Source organism: Colletotrichum higginsianum, chromosome 2, assembly GCF_001672515.1.
Source record: "Colletotrichum higginsianum IMI 349063 chromosome 2, whole genome shotgun sequence".
Classification (NCBI taxonomy): Eukaryota; Fungi; Ascomycota; class Sordariomycetes; order Glomerellales; family Glomerellaceae; genus Colletotrichum; species Colletotrichum higginsianum.
The window spans coordinates 904,350-923,638 of record NC_030955.1 but is presented as its reverse complement, the minus strand read 5'-3'; the positions used below and the strand labels follow the sequence as shown (position 1 = coordinate 923,638).

The window sequence follows — 19,289 nt, the reverse complement described above, 5'->3', positions numbered from 1 at the left end:
AACCTGCCCCCGAGCGGAGCGGCCTAGTACCGCCGATCGTCGGACAGTAGGTCACGGCTCCGATTGCCTCAATGGGGAAATCTAGGCCGCCGCTTCTGGAATCGTGGAACTTAACCCCGGGAAGTCTTACAAACAATTTTGTGCCCGTCGACTTCGTAAAAGTCGCTCAAAATGCAGAGCCCACAACAAGCTGCATGTGTTCTCACAACAAGCTTTGCAATTTTTTTTCCCCGTCATGTGCAGACGCTTGTTTAAATTACTGCTTAAGTAAGAGAAAAAGAAATCTTCATGAAATATCGTACTGCCTGAGGTCCCATGATTACCAATTGCGTAATGGCAAACGATCCCTGAAACGTACCCTGCGCTTCTTCCCTCAAGATCATCCTTGAACCCACATACAAAGCTTCTTAACGTCTAGCAGTCTTACTAACAAGCTGCTCCCCGGACTCGGGACTTCTTGGTCCACATCCCCGCATTCGTGCCCCGTGGTGGATCCGGGAAGGGCATGAGCTGCCCTAAACAAGTCGACGTTTTGGAAAATCTCTCCATGAACCAAATTGTCTCTGTGGCTCAGTCGGTAGAGCGTTGGTCTCATAGAACTCTCTATGACTCTGTCTTCAGGCATGGATATCCAAAGGTCGCAAGTTCGAGCCTTGCCAGGGACATTTCTTTTGCCATTTTTACCCCCCCAAAGCCGTGGTCGTCATGTTAGTCGGGTAGCAGACCGGTCAGCTTCTCTCTCGGTCCTGGTATTAGGCAATAACAGTTTTGCAGCTACGAAACATGGCTTTGATTGTTCTAGAGGCCCTTCCTTCGTTTCGTACATGCCCCAATCCGATTCTTCGCTTGAAGATCAAAGAATACTGAAACTTGCGCCGCTATATATCCACTTCGACGCTGCAGGGTCCCACAGCTTCTTTTGCAGCATGACCGAGTGCTCGCGGAAGACGACGTCGCATTCGGCGACGTGACGCCGCTCGTCGACGGCATAACCAGCGGATGTCATCCCGTTCAGCCACTCCATCATAACCAGGAATCCGTGCGTATCCCAGAGGCCGTCACGTCGGGGGTACTCTTTGAACAGCCTGATCACCTCGTCCTTCACTTCACGCACCGCGCACATGAGAAATGCGGACCCGAGGGGCCACGTCGGGCTGTCTTCCAATGTGAACATCTCCCCGTTTGGCGCGAGGAGCTGCCGGGCGCCCTGCGCCGACAAGAACTCTCGGCTGAGAGCGACTATGTCGCGGAAAACCGGCGTGACGCGACCGATGTCCTCCACATCTGTCCACCCCGCGGTGCGTATTCCGCTCCACATATGCAGATAGTGAATCCTCAGACTGAGCGCCTTGAGATAGCCTGCGATATCCGTGGCTCTGCCGGACTCTGCTTTGATGGCAAGCGGCTGGAACGCCAGGTTCCAGGCGTCGAGAAAGCGGGCGAAGCTCCGAATATGCTGCTGAGACTCAGGTGAGGCGTAATCCGGTGGCGGTCGCTGGACTGTTGTGGCGGATGACCCTTCAACCCGAAACCCGGTGTGTAGTGGCGCGTGGTGCTCGAGGTGATGTCGGACAATATTCCACCATCGGCGAGCCGTCTCCAGATTCGCAAAGGCCGAGGGCATCTCCTGGACGGCATATCGCGTCCTTCGTCCACGGCAGCACCACGGCACCCGACTGTCCGTCTCTTTGGGGTGAGTGCCGCCGTGACTCCAAGATTGGAGGCCAAAATGCTGGAAGCTGGTCATGACCTCGTCAAGCAAGGGGCTCGGATCGACATCCTGGGGGTTGTACTGCTCCAGGATTCGAGAGCCGTGGTTAATGTGGCTCAGCCCGGCTGCCTTGTTCCCCCGGAGGCTCTCGAAGGTGATGAATAGGAGACATGCCAGCAAAGTTCTCTCAGGCGACATAGGTGATGTGTATAAGAGATTCAGAGCCTTGCCATAGTGCACGAGCGAGTCTGAAGTGAACCTCCCTTTGCCAAGCATTCGCTCCGTTCTCGTGCTCCCGCCGAGGGCCGACGCGCCGATCGCGAGGGCAGCGTGTTTTATCGCAGGATCTTTCCAGGACAGTTGAGGGATAACTTGTGTGAGCAGGTCAGACTGAAAGAGCACCGTGGTTCCAGTGAAGGCGAGCCAGTAGTCGAAGTGGTCCTTTTCCAGCTGATCGGCGAACACGAGAGACGTGTAGTTTGGCTCTAAGAGAAAGCCGTTGTCGGCCTTCCTGCCAGCCAATCTCGGCAATATTGGTCGAAGTTGATCTGAACGTGAAGGTTTCTGTGTTGCATTGCTTTTGTATCCCCCGCAATGGCCTTGATACTTGAGACAGGCTGAGCAGGCCGGCCTGCCTTCGTCGCACTTGACGCGGCGGTGTCTGTAAAGGTAAAACGTCAGCCCCAGGTCTGAATGCGTATTGATACTACACCTAGCCATACCTGCAGGTGATACACCCAGTGCGAACTTTGGGCTTGCTGGCCCTTGTGAGCTGGGGCTTGTGGTCAAGGGCGAACCTCGTAACAAGCGAGACATGATTCGTCATGCTTGGTAGTCGGTGCTGCATGTGCTTAATCTGTAAATGTGGCTTGCTTAGGACAACACGTAACCCGTATGACCCGGTCTACTAACTTTTCGTGGATTCAAGTCCTCTAAAAATGTTTGAAAAGAGTTGGGAAACGACAAGCGGCGAAAAGGGGGTTGGTGAGCCCCTCTACCGATCGCAGTCAGCACTAGGCCAGATCAGGCTCAGCCAATGCAACTCGCATCTCGGACTGTTGGACCTTCGGTACCTTCGCTAGCATGAAGAAAGAAAACATGAAGAAAAGAAATATCCACTCGAGTGAAGGGTTATATTTTATTCTGGTTGGAAGCACAGATACTTTGTCTTCAATGTTTCCATGACCTTTCGAGCTCTTTGATCATAGTTCCGACCTCGGATCAACCTCAGAGAGTCCCCGTCTGTCCACCAGCAGTGCAGGTATCAACTTCCTTCCCCTGGTTGAGGATAGACTGCTCGTTGGGTGGAATGAACTGGACACAGCGGCCAAACTTGTCGCATTCGCCGTCCTGGGCACCCACTGAGCATGCCGTGCCAGCGTTGCCGAAGAGGGCACTGCCCTTTCCGTCGATGAAATTACGAGGTACAGCTGCCATTGAGCCCAGGTCAGTCAGGTCAGTTGACACTTCCAGGGAAAGAAAAACTTTCAAATGGAGGCACCACTGTGTAAAGGTCTATTGGTATGGCGTTCCAATCAGGGAAGGCGTACTTACCTGCAGTGGCGTTGCCCACAGCGAAAGCAACTATGGCGAAGAGAACAGAGTTGATCTGCATGGCGAAGTTTTGGTAACTTTATATACTTATCGGGAAATGTTTGTCAATTGAAATGCACCTGGAAATAGAGAGACAGGCAAGAAGGATATGAATTGATGCAATTGTGTTGGCGATGATACCGAAAATGCTTTGCTTGCAGAAACCTCTTTGAACAATCGCGTGATCCATTGGTCTTTATACTAGAAGCCGTGATTTCTTTCTACCCATGATTGAACGGGTCCATGAGCCCTATCGTCCACATATTCTTAGCTTTTTGTTGATCTTTTCTCTTACTCCCCATCGCCACAACTTCGTCGTGCATGACTCCCTCAAACAGTCTCGAGACACCCAGAATCAGTGGCAGTGGGTAAAAAAGACTGTAATAATACCTTGTGATATTGGCATGCCCTCCTTCTTCTGAAATTCAGCCTCTCGGTTTCGGTCCAGCTCGTTTTGGACGATGGGGCCTAACATGATCTGGGCAATAGTTGTTTCCTTTACTTTTGCTTCTAAGCATCCTCCAAAGGTTATCTCCCCTGTATTCTACTGGTCTTGGTTCGGTTGCACGGCAGATTCTATCGTGACATCAGCTCAAACTACAGGGATCAATTTGCTGCAGTCGTAGAGTTCTGGAACAGCTGCAGTCCGCATATTCTACACGCCCCTGCACGGGCCTGTCAGGTAAACGCAAGCCAGCAGCTGACCTGTGCCCTCTGCGAGTACGTATCGAGACGATTCCTCTGACATTCGAGGCAGCCCCTGAACATGTGTCTCATTCGGAGTCTGCCGCACGTGTCTGGGTGAGTGTGACTTTCATGCTTGTCGAGTTTGTGTCAGCACGTTTCATACTTTCGAAATGCTAGCGCATAACAATATTAACAAATGGTCGTCTTAACTCGTCTTCGACAGCTGCCATCCAATCCGGGAGCACCGTCATACCAAACCTTGTTCTAACCCTAATCTGAAAACCCCGGGAGCAGGGCTTCAAGGGTCGATCCTGCGAGCAGAGCACCAATGCAACTGGCATGTACAGCCGATGTCGGTGTGCAGTGGTACCAGACGATCATTAGCATTGACTCTTTCAAACTGTCTAGTTTGGAGGCGTTTGGCATCAAACCCAGTCCTGTGCATTTCAAAACGTGCCAGCTTTTACTCGGTTGAGGCGAAATGAGTTGGGGTAGTCAGTTTCTCAAAGTACATTCGTAACAAAACGTTTCGGCCGGAGCATGGTGCTGGTCGTGATTACGCTGGCGGCGTACTCCTTAAGCCGCTGACCAGGTACGAGTCGATGAAAAAGAAAAGAGGGTTGTGTCGACGTCAATGAAAGAAGTGGCGGCGTGAGGGACCGCGAGGTGCGCACTGCGCGCTCCAGTGTTCAGCCGTAGCGATACAAGCCAATGAGTACCCATTTAGGTTTGCATCCATTTAATCCACGGGACTGAAATGGGTACCCATAGGTATTGTGGGTTGGATGGGTTATGGGTGGAGGAGCCCATGGGTTGGGGAATTTTAAGTCTAGACAGAGACGTCAGGAAGACTGAGAAGCTTTGTCGGGCGAATAATCGCTTTGACACAAGTCACTTGCGGGCGACTTGGTTTATGCAATGACGAGCAACTTGTGACTCTTGAGGACTGACACGCCGTGGGCAGAAAGGCATCAAAAGAATACCCTCCCGTATGCTGACACTTGGAAGCCCCACGGCACTGGAATTCCCTTAATCGGTCGTTCGAGACAGATGTTAGGTGCGAAACGGGACGCTTAGACCTACCTACTCATACCTAAAGAGATTGAACCAGAATCTGTAAGACTCCATCATCTCTGTACGCGATTTCGTCGGAGGATCGCCCGACTGGCGTGACGATGCAGCGGCATTGCGGCGGGGCTTGACACGCTCTCCAGAAGTACTGACCAGTTGAAGAAGAGTCTCGTTTGCGTGATGGAGTGCAATGGGAGGTGGTAAGTGGCGATCGAACATCGAACAGCACCCCCCTTAAGTGCCTTATTTCGACGCTCCGGAGTATCACCGGAACGACGGTGCCGCTTTCAACGAAGAATCCGGGGCCGTGAGGGGCCGATCTCGGACGGAATCCGCCCGACGGCCGGAGAAAACTTCGATGCACGTGCCTCTCGCCCGCCAATCTGTCTCACTCAACAACTCACATCCACCCTCACTCTCACTGTCATTTTCGCCATCGGCCTCATCACGAACTACTATTTCTCAGTCTCGCTCACTCCCAAACTAGCCCAACTCATCGAGACCGCACATAATATGTCCTCCACACCGTCCCAGCCCCCGCCCGCCCCCGCCGTCGCCGCGGAATCGGACCCGGCCACTTTCGCCCACATCGAGAACTACATCTCGACGCGCTGCAACGCATCCCCCATCTACGCCTTCCTCTTCCACCCGGGCCTCCGGCTGACGCACGCCTCCAAGGGCCTCATCATTGCGCGCCTCCCCGTCGCCGCGAACCACCTCAACACCGCCGGCAGCATCCACGGCAGCGTCTCGGCCACTATCGTCGACTGGGCCGGCGGCCTCGCCATCGCGTCCTGGGACCTGCGCGACGCGACGGGCGTCAGCGTCGACATCAACATCAGCTATCTCTCGGGTGCCAAGGTCGGCGACGAGATCGAGATCGAGGGCCGCGTCGAGAAGGTCGGCGGCAGCCTGGCATTCACGCACGTCAACATCTACAAGGTCGCCGCTGACGGGACGCGGGGCGCCACCGTCGCCAATGGCCGGCACACCAAGTTCGTGAGGAGCCGGTGATGGTGCTCTCGCTGTGCGTGAGAGGTGGAGGGGACGGATCATAGACCTTGTTTGAAGCGCAAACGCAACGGGCACCATAGAAAAGGACTAACAACGATTCGGCAAATGTTCATCACGTTGATCAATGTAGCTGTCCACTCGATAATGGTCTGACAACGGCTTGCGTGGCTGCATCGTGGACGGCACGAAGGTGTTCAAAACGACGCGGGGCTTTCAGGTCCACATGAACTCGCGCACATGGCGTTGAGAACCTCTTGGGCTTGAGAGAGCGATGATGAGCGATGCGCCCCCGCGACTGTTTTAAAGATGTTGTTGCTTACGACTGGTCGTATCAGGACGTCTCCTTTCAAGCCCACCCAATTAAATTGGAAGTCAAAGCACCAAACGGGGAAAGTTTCTACAAGGAGGAAGGGTATGCCCATGGCCCAGAGCCGTTCTATACCGCCCCTCAAAACTATAGACAGCGAGGCTTGCAGGGCAGAGTTCTCCATATGGGCTGTTCCTGTTCCCGGGGCTAGTTCTGATCCGTGTTCGTATATACGTTATAGACACACATCTCATATTTTCGTCCTTTTCCTAGCCACAAACCTTCCCTCGTCTTGACTTCTTACGCGTTCCAAAACATCCCTACACTCAGGCAATCAGTATCAGATTCCCGACACCACTGCCGCCGAACTTCACCCTTCCAGTGTAGGTAGTCCATCCGGTGATGAGCAGCTGGCGTCCTTCTCTCCATCTCTCTTTGGCATGTCGACCGCTTTGCCGCAGAGCGGCTAGCATACGCCAACGGCAACAGTCACACTCGCTGTCAACCCTATAGTTGCGACAGAGGTCATGGTTGCCATTCGTCTGTTGTTAACATTCTGTGCGAGTGTTACAGCCGTAGTCGTAGCATGACCCTTTGCTCTTCGTGAACGGGTTAACATTATCGTAGGTCACCAGCCATTCGCCAGCGGGCTCATGCTCAGGCAATTGAAGCTCTGGGTTACGCTTGTTGATTCCTTTTGCAAACAGCACCCTGGCGTAGCTGGGGTCGAAGACGAACAGTGTTTTGTTTGTCCGACTATTTCTGACTTCCGCCGTAGCCGAAATCTCGTCAATTTTGATGACGTCTTCAGGGCCTGCCAAAACACTCGCCCACTCAATCTGCTCCTTGATGTGCTTCGCAGTCTCAGGATCGAACCGGGTGTCGATGAAGTACAGCTGGTTTCGGCCCGCTGCTGCCACGTATGGCGTGTCTGGTGCCACAATCTGGGGGCCGTTCCCTGCGTCGATGAAGTTCGGTACGTAGTTGACACGATGGTTCTCTTGGAAGGTCGGCGAACCCTCGCTTGGTTGGAACGGGTTCAGAAGTAGGGCGATGAACAGCGGGAAAAGCATGACTTTATGGCGGCAGGTTTCTGATAAATCCCCAAGGACGAGGGAAACACAAGGCCTGGGCCTCTGCTAACCGATCGAGAGACAATTTTCCTTGTACCCACAGTAGAGAGGCGCGGAGTCGATGAAGAAACGTTTAAAAGCATGCCTCTTTTCCTTCATTGTTGACGGAAGATTCGGACTTCTTTATTTCTCAAAAGAGGCGCGCGGGACGAAATATAATGTGATGGTTGACTATCGTTCACCGGTGCCCAAAAGGGAAGGCATGCTATCATGTCGATAAGTAGTCTGTTGTGACAAGTTCCGAATGATGGCTGAACACGAGAAGACAGGGTAGGGTGTCCCTTACCAACCAACAACCAACCGCCAAGCACCGATCCAAAGCGGCAAACGTAAGTTTTCGGATCAAGCGGCACAATTAACGGGTATACAGGCTACCTCACCTTCCTTATTAGGCTACGTACAACATTGGAAGCCCACTTCGGGGACATACACTAGGCAAGAAAGGTTCGTTATCAACGGCATCTTGTCACAGGATCCCACGGCGGGTGTGTTGACAACAGGTGATCGATTGAGCCAAGCATCTCACGACGAAGAGGGGAGGGTAATCTTTGTACATGAGTCCTCTTGAGATCATATGCTAGTACCTGGTGTCTTGTTCGCCGTCGTAAGTGTTTCTATGAATCTTAGCAAGCCAAGGGTGTACCAATGAGACAGAAAGAAGGGACCAAAACGTATTGACGGCGCTGGTAGGGTGTTGACTGCTGAGGTTGTAATAGGGGGCTAAGCTTATTGTGGTCGTCTCGTGCGTGGAAGTAGAAAGGGTGAAGAGACTGATCCAGGGTTTGGCTCGTTCTGGTTGTGGAGCGGTCTGCATCTGTGTGAGGTGGTAGGGGTAGAAGGGCAACCTGACCATCGGGTTTGTTGGAAGAGGGTTCTCGGAGGTGTCAGCTGCGACACTGCCTGGGCCCTGACTGACGGGCATGTGGCATTCTTCACTGTTACGGTCAGGCACCCGACAGTGGTGCGGTCTGCTAGCAGGTGGCTGAGGTTGATACTCGACGGGCAGCACTAGTTCTCTTGCTGGTTTGCTGAGAATCGTATACGTCACGCCGGTTTCCGGGAATCCGTCCATCGATCCCTAGCTCGTGCGATGCTGTATGGGGAAGAGACTATCAGGGACAGGAGTCCCCGTACGGCTGTTGCCACCGGGTAGAGAGCCGAGACCATGCGAGTTAGGGAAACAGACTAAACAGCGCATCAGAGGAACCGGAAGGGCAAGGGTTATGCATTGCGTCTCTCCATGAATCGACTCAAACTCCGTCCGCTGCACCGGTCCCTTCGTCCAGGGCGCCCAACACCAAAAAGCAGATGACCATCAAATAACATGCCTGTCCCGATACACGAAATACCCCGCAGGATCTGTCCCCGTTTACCCTACGCGCATCTATCCTTCCCAACACTCGTCACATTCTCCCGACACCCTCAAACAAAGTCGAAGCCGCCTCGGGCAGCAGAAGAAGCAGTAGCAGCAGCCCTAGCACCTCATGGACCGCAAGTGCCCTTTTCGCAGAGGCAGGGTTTGTGGTAGGCGGCGCAGTTCGTGCCGGCTTTCCAATGACCGTCGCAGTACAGCTAGAAGGGTACAAACAAGGGAACGTCAGGATTGTCCACTTGTGGTGGTTGGGCGAGCGGAGGGGGAGGGGACTGGAGGCGAATGGAGACGACGTACCATGTGACCGCCCATGTACTCGCATGCGATCTGACCAGGCGTGGTACACCGGGCACCCTTGGGCGCGCCGCACTGCGCCAGCGCGGGGGCGGCGAGACCTAGGACCGCGAGGATCGTAGTTGTCTTCATGGAATGTGTGTGTGGGTGTGTATGTGTGTGTGTTTGCTTGTGTGAGCTTGCGGCTGTGGGTGCGGTTCTGACGGCGCGAGGGGCTTGGGGTGGAAGGAAATACTGTTCTCACTTGGAAACTCGACGACGAAGGTCAACGACGATCTCTCGCAGAGCAGGAGGGGGAAAAAAGAGAGAGGGGTAGGGAGGTATTTATGCATACACCGGAACAAACGCAGCATTGGCGGAGGCGGCCGTCGACGATGCCAATCAGTCTACGCACGAGGCGCAGGAATTACGCATGGTCTGTAAAGGACAGGTTGTGTCGTCTGCCCTCTGGCGGAAGAGGCTTTGAACAAGGAGGCAACCACATCGGCCCTTGTGTTGTGTGTCGTATTATAATAACGACCGGCGATTGGAGTTTCAAAGAACAGGATATATTGGCAATACGAAGCTGATCGAATGCACATCTGCCGCGTCACCTTGAGGGTGGCCGATTCAGTCACCTTGAGGATATATTGATACGAGGCCGTGCCGGGTCGCAAACTCCAGTGGACATGCAGCCCGGTCTACAAGCAGATCTCTCAAGCCAGTAAAGAAATGAAAAGAAACTTTTCTTTTGCAGAAAACAAAACTGTCTAACCGGCCGTCTATTTGATGAGGGTATCACTGACAAACGAAACAAGCAACTCCACTCGGTCTATGGCGGGGAGAAAACACTCCAACGATGACGGCACCACTAATCCGCTTTGGCCCTCCTCCTCGCCCTCCTGGCCCTTCTCTTCTTCTGCTTCTTTCTCTCGGCACTAATCTTACGCTTCTGCCAAAAGGATACGCACCAGGACCAGATCCAGGAGCGCATCATAATGAGTATGGTACAGAAGACGACCGGACAGGCAATGATCCAACTGAGTGGCGACCGATGAGGGTCTGATTAGCCAAAAGCTGCATTGACGTGGCCCAGGAGATCCAGAACTGTCTTCTGGAGACTTGTAAAAAACAGAAAGAGGGAAAGGGAAAGAGAAAAGGGGTCGACGCAGCACTTACAAAAACCGAATGCCCCATTTATTGCCGATTTCGGGAAAGTCTTCAAAGTTTTGACCAAAATACCCGGTCAAGAAGGTCAAGGGCAGAAAGATGATGGTGATGATGGTCAGCTGCTTCATGCTCTCGTTCTGGTTCGCCGAGATGGTATTGAAGATGAGGTCGATGAGGTTGTCGGCGGAGCGCTTGATCTGCTGCATGCTCTCGGTGATGATGACGCAGTGATCGAGCACGTCGCCGAGGTAGGTGTGAGTGAGGGGCGTGACGATGACGCCGCTGGCCGGGTTCTGCAGCTGGCGGGCGGCCTCGTCCTGCGACAGCTCGGTGCGGTGGTCGCGCAACACGTTGACGAGGTTGTCGATGGGGTTGAGGAAGGTGAGCATCTTGTTGATCTCGCTGACACAGATGTACAGGCTACGCGTTTGCTTAATGCTCGGGGACGTGAGCACGTCGAGCTCGAGGTCGCCGATGACGTCGCTGTAAACGGCCGTCAGGGGCATGGCGAGGTCGATGATGGCGTCGATGATGGCCTGCACGACGAGCGAGGCATCGCACGACTGCCTCAGGATCGTCGAGGGATCGCCCAAGCGGATGGTGATGGGGCGCTCAATGTCCTCGGCGGACATCTCGAAGAAGGAGATGACGGTGTTATCCGAGGTGAGGAAAATGGGGACCTGCTCGGCGGAGACGGCTAGGCCACGCGAGATGAGGGAGGAGTGCGTTTCCATGTACTCGGTGCGGACCTCGTTGGCAGAGGCGTGGTAGCGCTGGAGGGTGCGGACAAAGGCCGTCGGTGGCAGCTGGGAGAGGCCGCTCGTGTGGTGGTTGAGCTGATAGCCGCTGCTCTGGGTCACGACGGTAGGCCTACCGGCGGCTTGTCTGCCGACTTCGGGGTCCTGACGCGGCTTGGCGCCCATGGTAAATGCGCGCTTCAGCTTCTTCATGCCCTTGACGGACTTGCTGGTTCTAAGGCTGGCGCCGTCGTCCGAGTCGTCGTCGCTGCTGCTGCTACTGCTGCTGCTGCTGTCGTCGTCGAGGAGGAGCACCAGCTTCTGCAGGGTCAGGACGATGAAGGCGTGGTTAGCGTACCAGTCGGCCTTTGTGCGGTTTCTCGTGTTCATGATGTCCTCGATGGCCAGCTTATGCAGCTTGTAGTACTGGCCACAGGCTTGGATGACGTCCCAGCTGAGGCCGTTGACGTTGATCCAGCGGCTCTTGACCCAAGGCTCCTGGGGCTTTTTCAGAAACTCTATGAAGTCGTCATTGCCAAACTTGTGCTGGACCATGTTGGCCTGGCTGAAGTCGAAGACGGAGATTTCGCAGTCTGCGCGGAGGGTGGGCATGGATGCATGGCCGCCGTCCGACTTGTTGGGGTCGAAGCCGGGCTCGGAGCCGGGCTGCCAGCCAGGGCGCGACATGTCAAAGTCGCCATAGTCTTCGACGGGCTTGAAGGTGCCGGCTCGGCGTCGCAGCGGGGATAGGGTCTTGTCGGTGGACGTGCGGGTGAGAGGCGCACCGATGGTGTCGCGGGGGGGAGCGGCAGACGCGCGGGTTTTCGTGGGCGAGGTCGGGGAGGTGGCATAGTCGTGGGTGTCGATCTCGAGCGAGGGGAATCGAACGGTACGCGAGCGGTCTTCGGGTTCGCTGACGGTTTTTGACATTGTTGCGCCGAAGCAGTCGGCAGAGTCAGACGACATGGCCAGCAGGCCTCGGCGGGACGAGGGTGTGTGGACGGAATGGATGGAGGGAAGAAGAGATGAACAAAGGTTGGAGACCTGGGCCAGCTGGTTCAAGACATGAGTGGTTTAAACAACGAAGCTTCGTCGCGTGGCGGCCGTGCTGAATGCGGGATCCAGGGGACTTCAACGGCGCGGATCCTTGGCTCGGACGGTCGGGAGAAGCCGCGGTTTTGGGTCGTGTCGAGGCGTCGAATCAGGGATCGAGCATTGAAGGAAGACGGGCTATCTCAGCCGCACGTAGCGAGGTTGGTATCTTTAGCAATGCGGCTGCGAGAGAGCCCGGGCATCTCCGTTAGCGAGATGAGACGTTAGAGGGTCGTGCTGTAGAGAGGCGGGATGGTCGAGATGTGAGGATATGAAGATATGAAGATGCGAATATGCGACGATTTAGTGAAAGTTTGGGAGGTGGAAGCCGAGGGAACAAGCTCGCTTCAGTGAATACCTGCCTAGATAGGTACGTTAATACAGCACCTGGATCCCCCCCCTTTGATGACGTCGCTTGGCGGCCAATGGCACCTCGTGGCCCCCACTTCCATATCCCCCTTGGCACCCATTGGACCGTCTGTCAACAGTGGCAGCGATCAAGCTTTCGGCTGGTGCCGGTCATCTACTTCAAGCTTCCACCCTGGACGTCCCTGTCCGACGCTCGGTGGATTTGTCGAAAGATGCGTAACCAATGTGAAGAGCCCGGACTTGCTCCGTCCATCTGGGGGAGGGGACGCACAATGTGTGTCAAGCTTTTGCCGAGAGGGTCTGCACGGCATCCAAGTTCCGAGAGGCAGGTCAAGATTGGCAAAGAGTCAACTAATGACTAATAAGACATGGGCAGAGATTCTTCTGTAGATGTCTGCTTTACTGTATGGACCGCCAAACTGTCTGGTTTCGTTCAGGCTGATCATCTACGCCAATACATATGGTCATAAATGTGTCCGGCGTCTATACCCACGAGGAAAAACGGCCCCGAGACCCCCCCCCCCCCAATCTCACCTCAGGCGACGATGGTATACGTCTCGCTGTTGTCCCCCTTACACGCCGCCGTGACCAGCCGCCCCTGGTCCCCAGGCACCACGCACGAAGCCGCGTTATTGACAGGCGACCACAGGAAACTATCCCCAAAGATCCTCACCAGCTGCCCGGCGTCCGTCCGGCCCTCGCCCGCCGCCCGCCCGCCGCACGAGAAGATCGTCACCGTGTCCCCCGCCGCCCGCCGCCCGTCCGTGCTGACGCACCCGTTCGTCAGGCTGCTGACCACCAGCGCCCCGTTGTCCTTGCCGTCGTTGTGCTTCCCGCTGGTGACCACGTCGAACTGCTGGTTCGCCGCCGCGCCGTCGCACGCCGCCAGGCCCACGGGGATGAGGTTCTGTCGGAAGTCGCCCGCCGTCGGGTCCACCGAGAGACACTGTCCGTTGGGCGCGCGGATGGCCACCTTTGTAAAGGCCCGCTTGGCGGTCGCGTCGAATTCGTGCGCCTCGGCCGCCGCCGTCGGGTTGAGGATGCCGCCGGCGCGAGAGACGGGGACGGGGGTCGTGGGGTTGGCGGCGGGGATGTTTCCTTGTTGACCGCCGTCGGTGCCGCCGTTGCCACCTCCGTTTCCGTTTCCGTTTCCATTTCCAGCAGCGGGGGCAGTCGAGGCGGCAGGTGGTGTCGAAGCCGATGCGGAAGTCACCTCGGGCGCGAGTGTGGCCACGGGGAGGTTGCCAGTGTTTCTGTTGTTGCCCGCGTTGCCGGCGTTGCCTTGGCCCGGGCTGACCGTGGCCGTGATCGTCATGGTGACAGTCTTCTCGCCGCCGCCACAGTCGGCCACCGGATTCCCAGTAGCCACGGCCGCAGCGGTCGTCGAAGGGCCGGGTTTCTGAGCGCCGTTTTCCCCGCCGCCGGCGGCACCACCCGCAGCAGACCCGAACGAAAATGACTGCGCTTTATCGCCGGCGACGCAGTCCGCCACGTCCACTGCGTTGTCCTTGACTGTGAAACATTTCCCCTTGGCGTTCTTGGGCTGGAACGTCGAGGGGCCCGCGCCCGTCTCTAGCGCGAACAGCTGCGAGTCCGTCACGAGGCCCTCGCCGGCCGCGCGTCCGCCGCACGAGAAGAGGTTGACCTGGTTGCCCGCCGGACGGCGCGGGTCAAAATTGAAGCACGCTTGCGTCTGGTTCGTGCTTGGTCAGCGGCAATTTTCCCCCTGGCCCCGGGTACACATGGTAGGCTCTCACCAGAGTGCTCACAATGAGCATCGTGTTGGGCTGGTCATTGTGCTTTCCGGCGGTAATGACATCCCAGCCCTGGCCGTCCTTGGCCCCGCAGTCGGCGACCTGGATCGGGGTCAGGTTCGCCCGGAAGTCGCCCGACAGCTTGTCGACGAACAGACACCTGCCGTCGGCCGTCTTGATTTGGATATCGGAAAAGGCGCGGGTGGCCGTGTCGTCGCGCTGGTGCGCTTCCTTGGTGGCCTCCTCGTTGAGCTCGGTGACGACTCTGCGCTGGATAACGGGGCTTGCCGTGGCGAGGAGGGTGGCGTAAGCCAAAAAGGTCGCCGCCTGGGGGATCATGATGAAACGAATGTTGAATGTCTATTGAATGAGTGTATAGGAAAGAACGAGGGGCCTGCTCAGCAGGACGTGTGGCAAAGGAACTGGATGGGCGAAATGGAAAATGAAAGAGACAACGAACGGGAATTGGAAATAACTTGACAGAGAGGCCACAGTCGAGGCAGCGATATCGTGAACGAGGCCCTTGGGGAGAACTCGGCGGCAAAGCTGTCTTATACCAGACTCGCCATGACGGCCAAGTCAACTTCGCCTGTCATCCGACGTCCGTCGTCCGTCACCTGTCATCCAAGCGCCATCCCGCCAGAAAGGCGCCGTCGCTCTCGCGAACAATCTCATTCTCGTTCTCATCCCTTGCCCCAAAGCGTCCGGGTTTGAACGAGGTTTCACGATCTCGGCCAACTGCAGCAACGGGTTGCCTGTGTCGACGGTCTGGGCCACCCCAAAGACACGAGGCAGGCGGTGTCGAGCATGTGCCAATCCGACCGTCTGTTTCCCCTCCTCCCTTGGCGTAGCTCCCCCCTGTCGCACATCACCCGTCGCCCGTCCGAACACTCGTTCGAACGGCACCAATAAGTACTGTACACAGGAGGGGGCAGCAGTTGCCATGCAGGAGGTTGCTGTTGGATGGGATGGCTCGCCGCGTGAAACGGTTCGCGTAGCAGGACGGCAGGAAGCTGACTGCTCAACTTTGAAAGGTTGATGGCGTCGCGGGCTCGTGGGATTGTGGCGGCAAAGATGAGACGGGGAAATGGAAGGGGGCCGCGCTTGTAGCCCCTGCGAACCCTCCCCCCCCCCCCCCCCCCCGCCCGACAGCGCAATGATTGGACGGCAGTGCTGCCGGACCCCGAGTGGGGTTCCCGATGCCGGTGGAGTGGGGCTCGCCTGGGCGCCTGCCGGACTGTCGGGCGTTTAAATTACGGAGTGCTGCGGCTCCCAGCTAATGTCCCTCTCGTGCCTGATCATCTCTCTCAATCAATCTCCCTCTTGTCATTAGACAACATTTCTTTTTCATTTGTTTAGTGCATATTTCACAGTTTATTGCCATCCTCACCCTCAGTATCATTCATCCTATCCAGCCAGGTAGGAACAGATCTGGTGCGCTTCTCTGACATGAAAAAGGCTAAGTCGGGTAGTCGACTTTGATCTTCTATATCCTGCTCATTCCACCGATTTCCCCATCAAGTCTATCTTACGCCGTTCAACTCGTTGAACCCAGCCTGCACCAGGCTCTGCCTTCCCTTCCTATCCCCTACGCCGGTCCAGTAGAACAGACCCCCGAGGGCCCTGCTCTTGGCGTACTGTGCCTTGATGGCCACCGTCCTCGGCACGTCGAACGTCATGAACCCGTTCTTGGCGTCGACGTACGAGGCCGCCGCCGCCGCCGTGTCGACCGTGGCCTTGTCGACGCTGTCGTTGGACATGTCGCAGTAGTCCATCTCGGCCGAGTTCTTGGAGGGCCCTCCGGGGCCCTTGGCCATTGGGAACGTGCGGGCGTACGCGGGGATCCCGAGCAGCACCTTGCGGCTCGGGACGCCGTTATTGATGACGTAGCTGATGCCGTCGGCGCACGCAATCTTCAAGTTCGGGTTGTTGCTCGCCAGCGTCTTGGACGCCATCAACTGCGCGTGGTTCCCCGAGACGTCGGTCCAGGGGCCCGTCAGGTCGTAGCACATGAGATTCAAGTAGTCGAGCAGGGGCGCCGCCCGTCTGAGGTCGATGTTCCTCAAGACGTACTGGCCCGGCGGCAGAGCCGTGGTGAGAAGGTACCTCCCCGCCGGCATCTGGCGGCGCACGTCACTCAAGAGCGCGATGTAGTCCTGGCCCTGCTTGGCGTCGCTTGGGTGTTCCCAGTCGACTGAGACGCGGGTCAGAGGGGAAACGGCGTTTGCAAGCGGGACAGAGGATACTCACTGTCGACGCCGTTAAGTTGGTACTTGTCGCAAAAGCTCTTAATCTCCTTGGCGAACCGGGCGCGGGCGGCCGGGTTGGCAGCCAGCGCGGGGAACTCAGCACTCCCGCCGCCGCCGCCAACGGAGACGAGTGTGCGGATGTTGGGCCGCGAGGCCTTGAGTTTGGCGAGGGCGGAGAGGCACCCTGTCGTCCCGTCGACGGGAATCTGCGTATCGGCCCAGTCGTCGATGAGCCTCAGCGACCCGTCTGTGTTGACTTGGACAAATGCATAGAGCACATGGGTGACGGCGTTCACCGGCAGCGAAGCCGGCGTCTGGCCCTTGTAGACGCGCCAGTTGGGGTAGTAGACGGCGTTGACCCAGCCTTGAGACATGACGGGCAGAACGAAGGATGCGAGGATGAGTATTCTGGATACGAAGAGTTTCAGAGACAGATTCGGCCGTGATGTCGATGTCGGCGTTGTTATCAATGTCGAGGACCGTCCTCGTGGTGGTGTTGTTAATGATGGTGGTGACGTTGGGATGGCGCGGGGGAGGGGCAGTAATGGTTCTCGTGCCATTTTCGTCTCTAGGTAGGTAGGCAGTGGCTCAATGGCGCTGACGTGGAGGGCTCAGGGGCTGTGCTTGTCCTGGAAGCCGCTGCGGCGTGCTGCGTGGCGCCCAGCTGGATCGCTATTGGGGAGCTGCGGCAGCCAAGGCAACTTTGCTGTGGAGCGCTGAGTTCGATGAGCTCACGGCTGCATCTGTCTCGTATTCCGTTCTCTCTCTCACTCTCTCTCTCTCTCTTCCTTACTTACTTCTCTCTGTCTCTTCTCTCTCTATCTCAACACAGAACTTCACAGCTCGGAACAGTCTTGTGTTGGTTGCTTTCTGCCATAAACACAACACAGACGCAGGCGACACGGGAAACGGCAAACGACAGGTGTTCTCAGGTCATTGAAACAGATTGTTTTCGGCACTGATGTTTTCCTGAAGAAATAAAGCCAGTTTCCCTCTTTCTTACCTCTCCCTTCCGTGCCTGACACCAGGGAGAATTTATAGTCGATAGCGTACCGACCGCGTGGTCAATGAGGGTAAACTCATTCTGGACGCCCTGGAATTGCGAGAGATTCGATTGTTCTCCTTGGCAATGCTGGCAATGGACCATTCATCTTCTTTTCTCCGCGACAGGCATGCGGGCGACCCAAAGACCGCTTACCTCCTCCTGCAAACTGGACTCCTTTCCGTTTCTCCCCTTTATTTCCAGCCATGGCGCATAAAATACGTCGCAGTCCACCTCCGGGATAATCAACACCGGCGGACGGGAAGCGGTTGCGAATCAGGGGAATGTTGACCGCCGTCTCGATCGGGCGGGAAGGGTGGTGAGAGTCCAGTCCTGTCCTACGGTGGACCCAGGAGGGGAGATGATGTCTTGCATCAGCCGGGAGAGAGGGATGCCGCCACAAATGCCACAAATGCTACGAATGCCACGCGGCAGACAATCAACTTGTTGCGGGTTGAGGGCCGGCTGGCAGTCTGGACGATATATGTTGCCAAGTGACGAAGAACGAAGAACGAAGGACGACCTCCTTTCAAAGGCGGATGTGCCACCTTTGTCCATGCCCCTCCTCTCTCGACGATGAAGATGGCAACGCTAGCGCCGAGCTGCATCAACTTTCTCTTGGCTGTTGCGTGCGGTTGAGAAAGGGCCAAGGGACCTGGCCCCGCATGGGGCCCGTCGTTCAGAGACATCGTGCCAGATGCTTCGCACGAGATACACAATATCTGACGCATGTCTGGAGATATAGTTGAGCGTTCGAATTGTCCTTGGAAGCATAATAGCTGGGTAAACTACATGGCTTAGCCGGCAATATCGACGCCTGTAATCGACACGCGGGACACCATGTATCTATCTGCCGAATCGCAGCGCCCAAACGCAGCAACATCTCAGGCTCGGTGGAGGTCTCCCTCCGGCATTGCCTTCTTCGCGAATGCTACCAACTGTCCCATGATCCTTTTGGACTCAAGGACATTGGTAACTGGAACATGACGCAGTTCAGGCTGGCTCCTGGACTCTCATTCAGAGGACCGGCACAGAGAATAGCCAGGCAGTTGACGCATGTCGATAAGGATGGTCAAAAGGAGTTCCGAGACCCAACCTGAGGAGTCCCTGACATGAGCGCAGAGATTATCGGAGACTTGAACTTACCCTGTACAGTTTCCTCCTCAAAAGGCGACATAGGTCATTGGCTCTGGAGCCAGCACGCCAGCTCCCGACGTTGACTTGTTCAACCCGACTTCTGGCCTCACTTCGGTCCCTCCATTGGACCTCTCGGGATGTCATGAGGAACCCCCAGCCTCAATAGTTCCTGAATATAGATGAGAAGGCTGTCACCGTATCCATGATAGGACCATGCCTCCAACGTCTAGTCTGGAAATCGGCAGCCGTCGCACGATGTCTGGAGGCTGTTGTCATTCTCTGGTTACAGTTCGTCACTGACCTGCTTACCTGGACATCACAGTCGACGTAGGGTGATCTAACAACCCGGTCTCGCAATTGTGGCGTCTAGATTGTCAGACACCGACCGCATTGCACTGGGCGTGAACGATGAGAGCCACATGTACAGATTTTAGCCTACTCTCGTCGGCCTCCTGCTAGAGCTCACCCTGCCATGTCGTCTAGTCGCACTCAAGTATGGCAAATTTTGTTGAAAGTGGCTGGTTTTAAGTCCAAGGGCCAGCCGAACGCTTCAATGACAGTCTGGCGACTGGCGAGAA

The 19,289-nt window shown here is 56.1% G+C and overlaps 8 protein-coding genes across 8 annotated transcripts; 1 reads left to right on the top strand and 7 right to left on the bottom strand.

The window, feature by feature from the left end:
- Positions 1-853: 853 nt before the first annotated feature.
- Positions 854-2,558, bottom strand: CH63R_02021 (C6 zinc finger protein; the record flags this gene model as incomplete). Its single annotated transcript, XM_018296996.1, has 2 exons — positions 854-2,372; positions 2,434-2,558. The coding sequence occupies 2 exons, from the start codon at positions 2,556-2,558 to the stop codon at positions 854-856; spliced, it is 1,644 nt and encodes a 547-aa protein (XP_018161812.1).
- A 380-nt stretch (positions 2,559-2,938) lies between these two features.
- Positions 2,939-3,326, bottom strand: CH63R_02020 (uncharacterized protein; the record flags this gene model as incomplete). The annotated part of the gene is made up of 2 exons (XM_018296995.1): positions 2,939-3,141; positions 3,266-3,326. 2 exons carry the CDS (start codon positions 3,324-3,326, stop codon positions 2,939-2,941), a joined length of 264 nt encoding a protein of 87 aa, XP_018161811.1.
- Positions 3,327-5,575: 2,249 nt separating this feature from the next.
- Positions 5,576-6,076, top strand: CH63R_02019 (Thioesterase superfamily protein; the record flags this gene model as incomplete). Its single annotated transcript, XM_018296994.1, has 1 exon — positions 5,576-6,076. One exon carries the CDS (start codon positions 5,576-5,578, stop codon positions 6,074-6,076), a length of 501 nt encoding a protein of 166 aa, XP_018161810.1.
- An 855-nt stretch (positions 6,077-6,931) lies between these two features.
- CH63R_02018 (Ankyrin repeat-containing protein) lies at positions 6,932-7,456 on the bottom strand (the record flags this gene model as incomplete). Its single annotated transcript, XM_018296993.1, has 1 exon — positions 6,932-7,456. One exon carries the CDS (start codon positions 7,454-7,456, stop codon positions 6,932-6,934), a length of 525 nt encoding a protein of 174 aa, XP_018161809.1.
- Positions 7,457-8,998: 1,542 nt separating this feature from the next.
- On the bottom strand, positions 8,999-9,314 carry CH63R_02017 (uncharacterized protein; the record flags this gene model as incomplete). Its single annotated transcript, XM_018296992.1, has 2 exons — positions 8,999-9,088; positions 9,186-9,314. The coding sequence occupies 2 exons, from the start codon at positions 9,312-9,314 to the stop codon at positions 8,999-9,001; spliced, it is 219 nt and encodes a 72-aa protein (XP_018161808.1).
- A 718-nt stretch (positions 9,315-10,032) lies between these two features.
- On the bottom strand, positions 10,033-12,034 carry CH63R_02016 (Magnesium and cobalt transporter CorA; the record flags this gene model as incomplete). Its single annotated transcript, XM_018296991.1, has 2 exons — positions 10,033-10,201; positions 10,341-12,034. 2 exons carry the CDS (start codon positions 12,032-12,034, stop codon positions 10,033-10,035), a joined length of 1,863 nt encoding a protein of 620 aa, XP_018161807.1.
- A 1,030-nt stretch (positions 12,035-13,064) lies between these two features.
- On the bottom strand, positions 13,065-14,622 carry CH63R_02015 (Ricin-type beta-trefoil lectin domain-containing protein; the record flags this gene model as incomplete). Its single annotated transcript, XM_018296990.1, has 2 exons — positions 13,065-14,222; positions 14,287-14,622. The coding sequence occupies 2 exons, from the start codon at positions 14,620-14,622 to the stop codon at positions 13,065-13,067; spliced, it is 1,494 nt and encodes a 497-aa protein (XP_018161806.1).
- Positions 14,623-15,806: 1,184 nt separating this feature from the next.
- Positions 15,807-16,906, bottom strand: CH63R_02014 (Glycosyl hydrolase family 18; the record flags this gene model as incomplete). The annotated part of the gene is made up of 2 exons (XM_018296989.1): positions 15,807-16,477; positions 16,534-16,906. 2 exons carry the CDS (start codon positions 16,904-16,906, stop codon positions 15,807-15,809), a joined length of 1,044 nt encoding a protein of 347 aa, XP_018161805.1.
- Between the last annotated feature and the right edge of the window lie 2,383 nt (positions 16,907-19,289).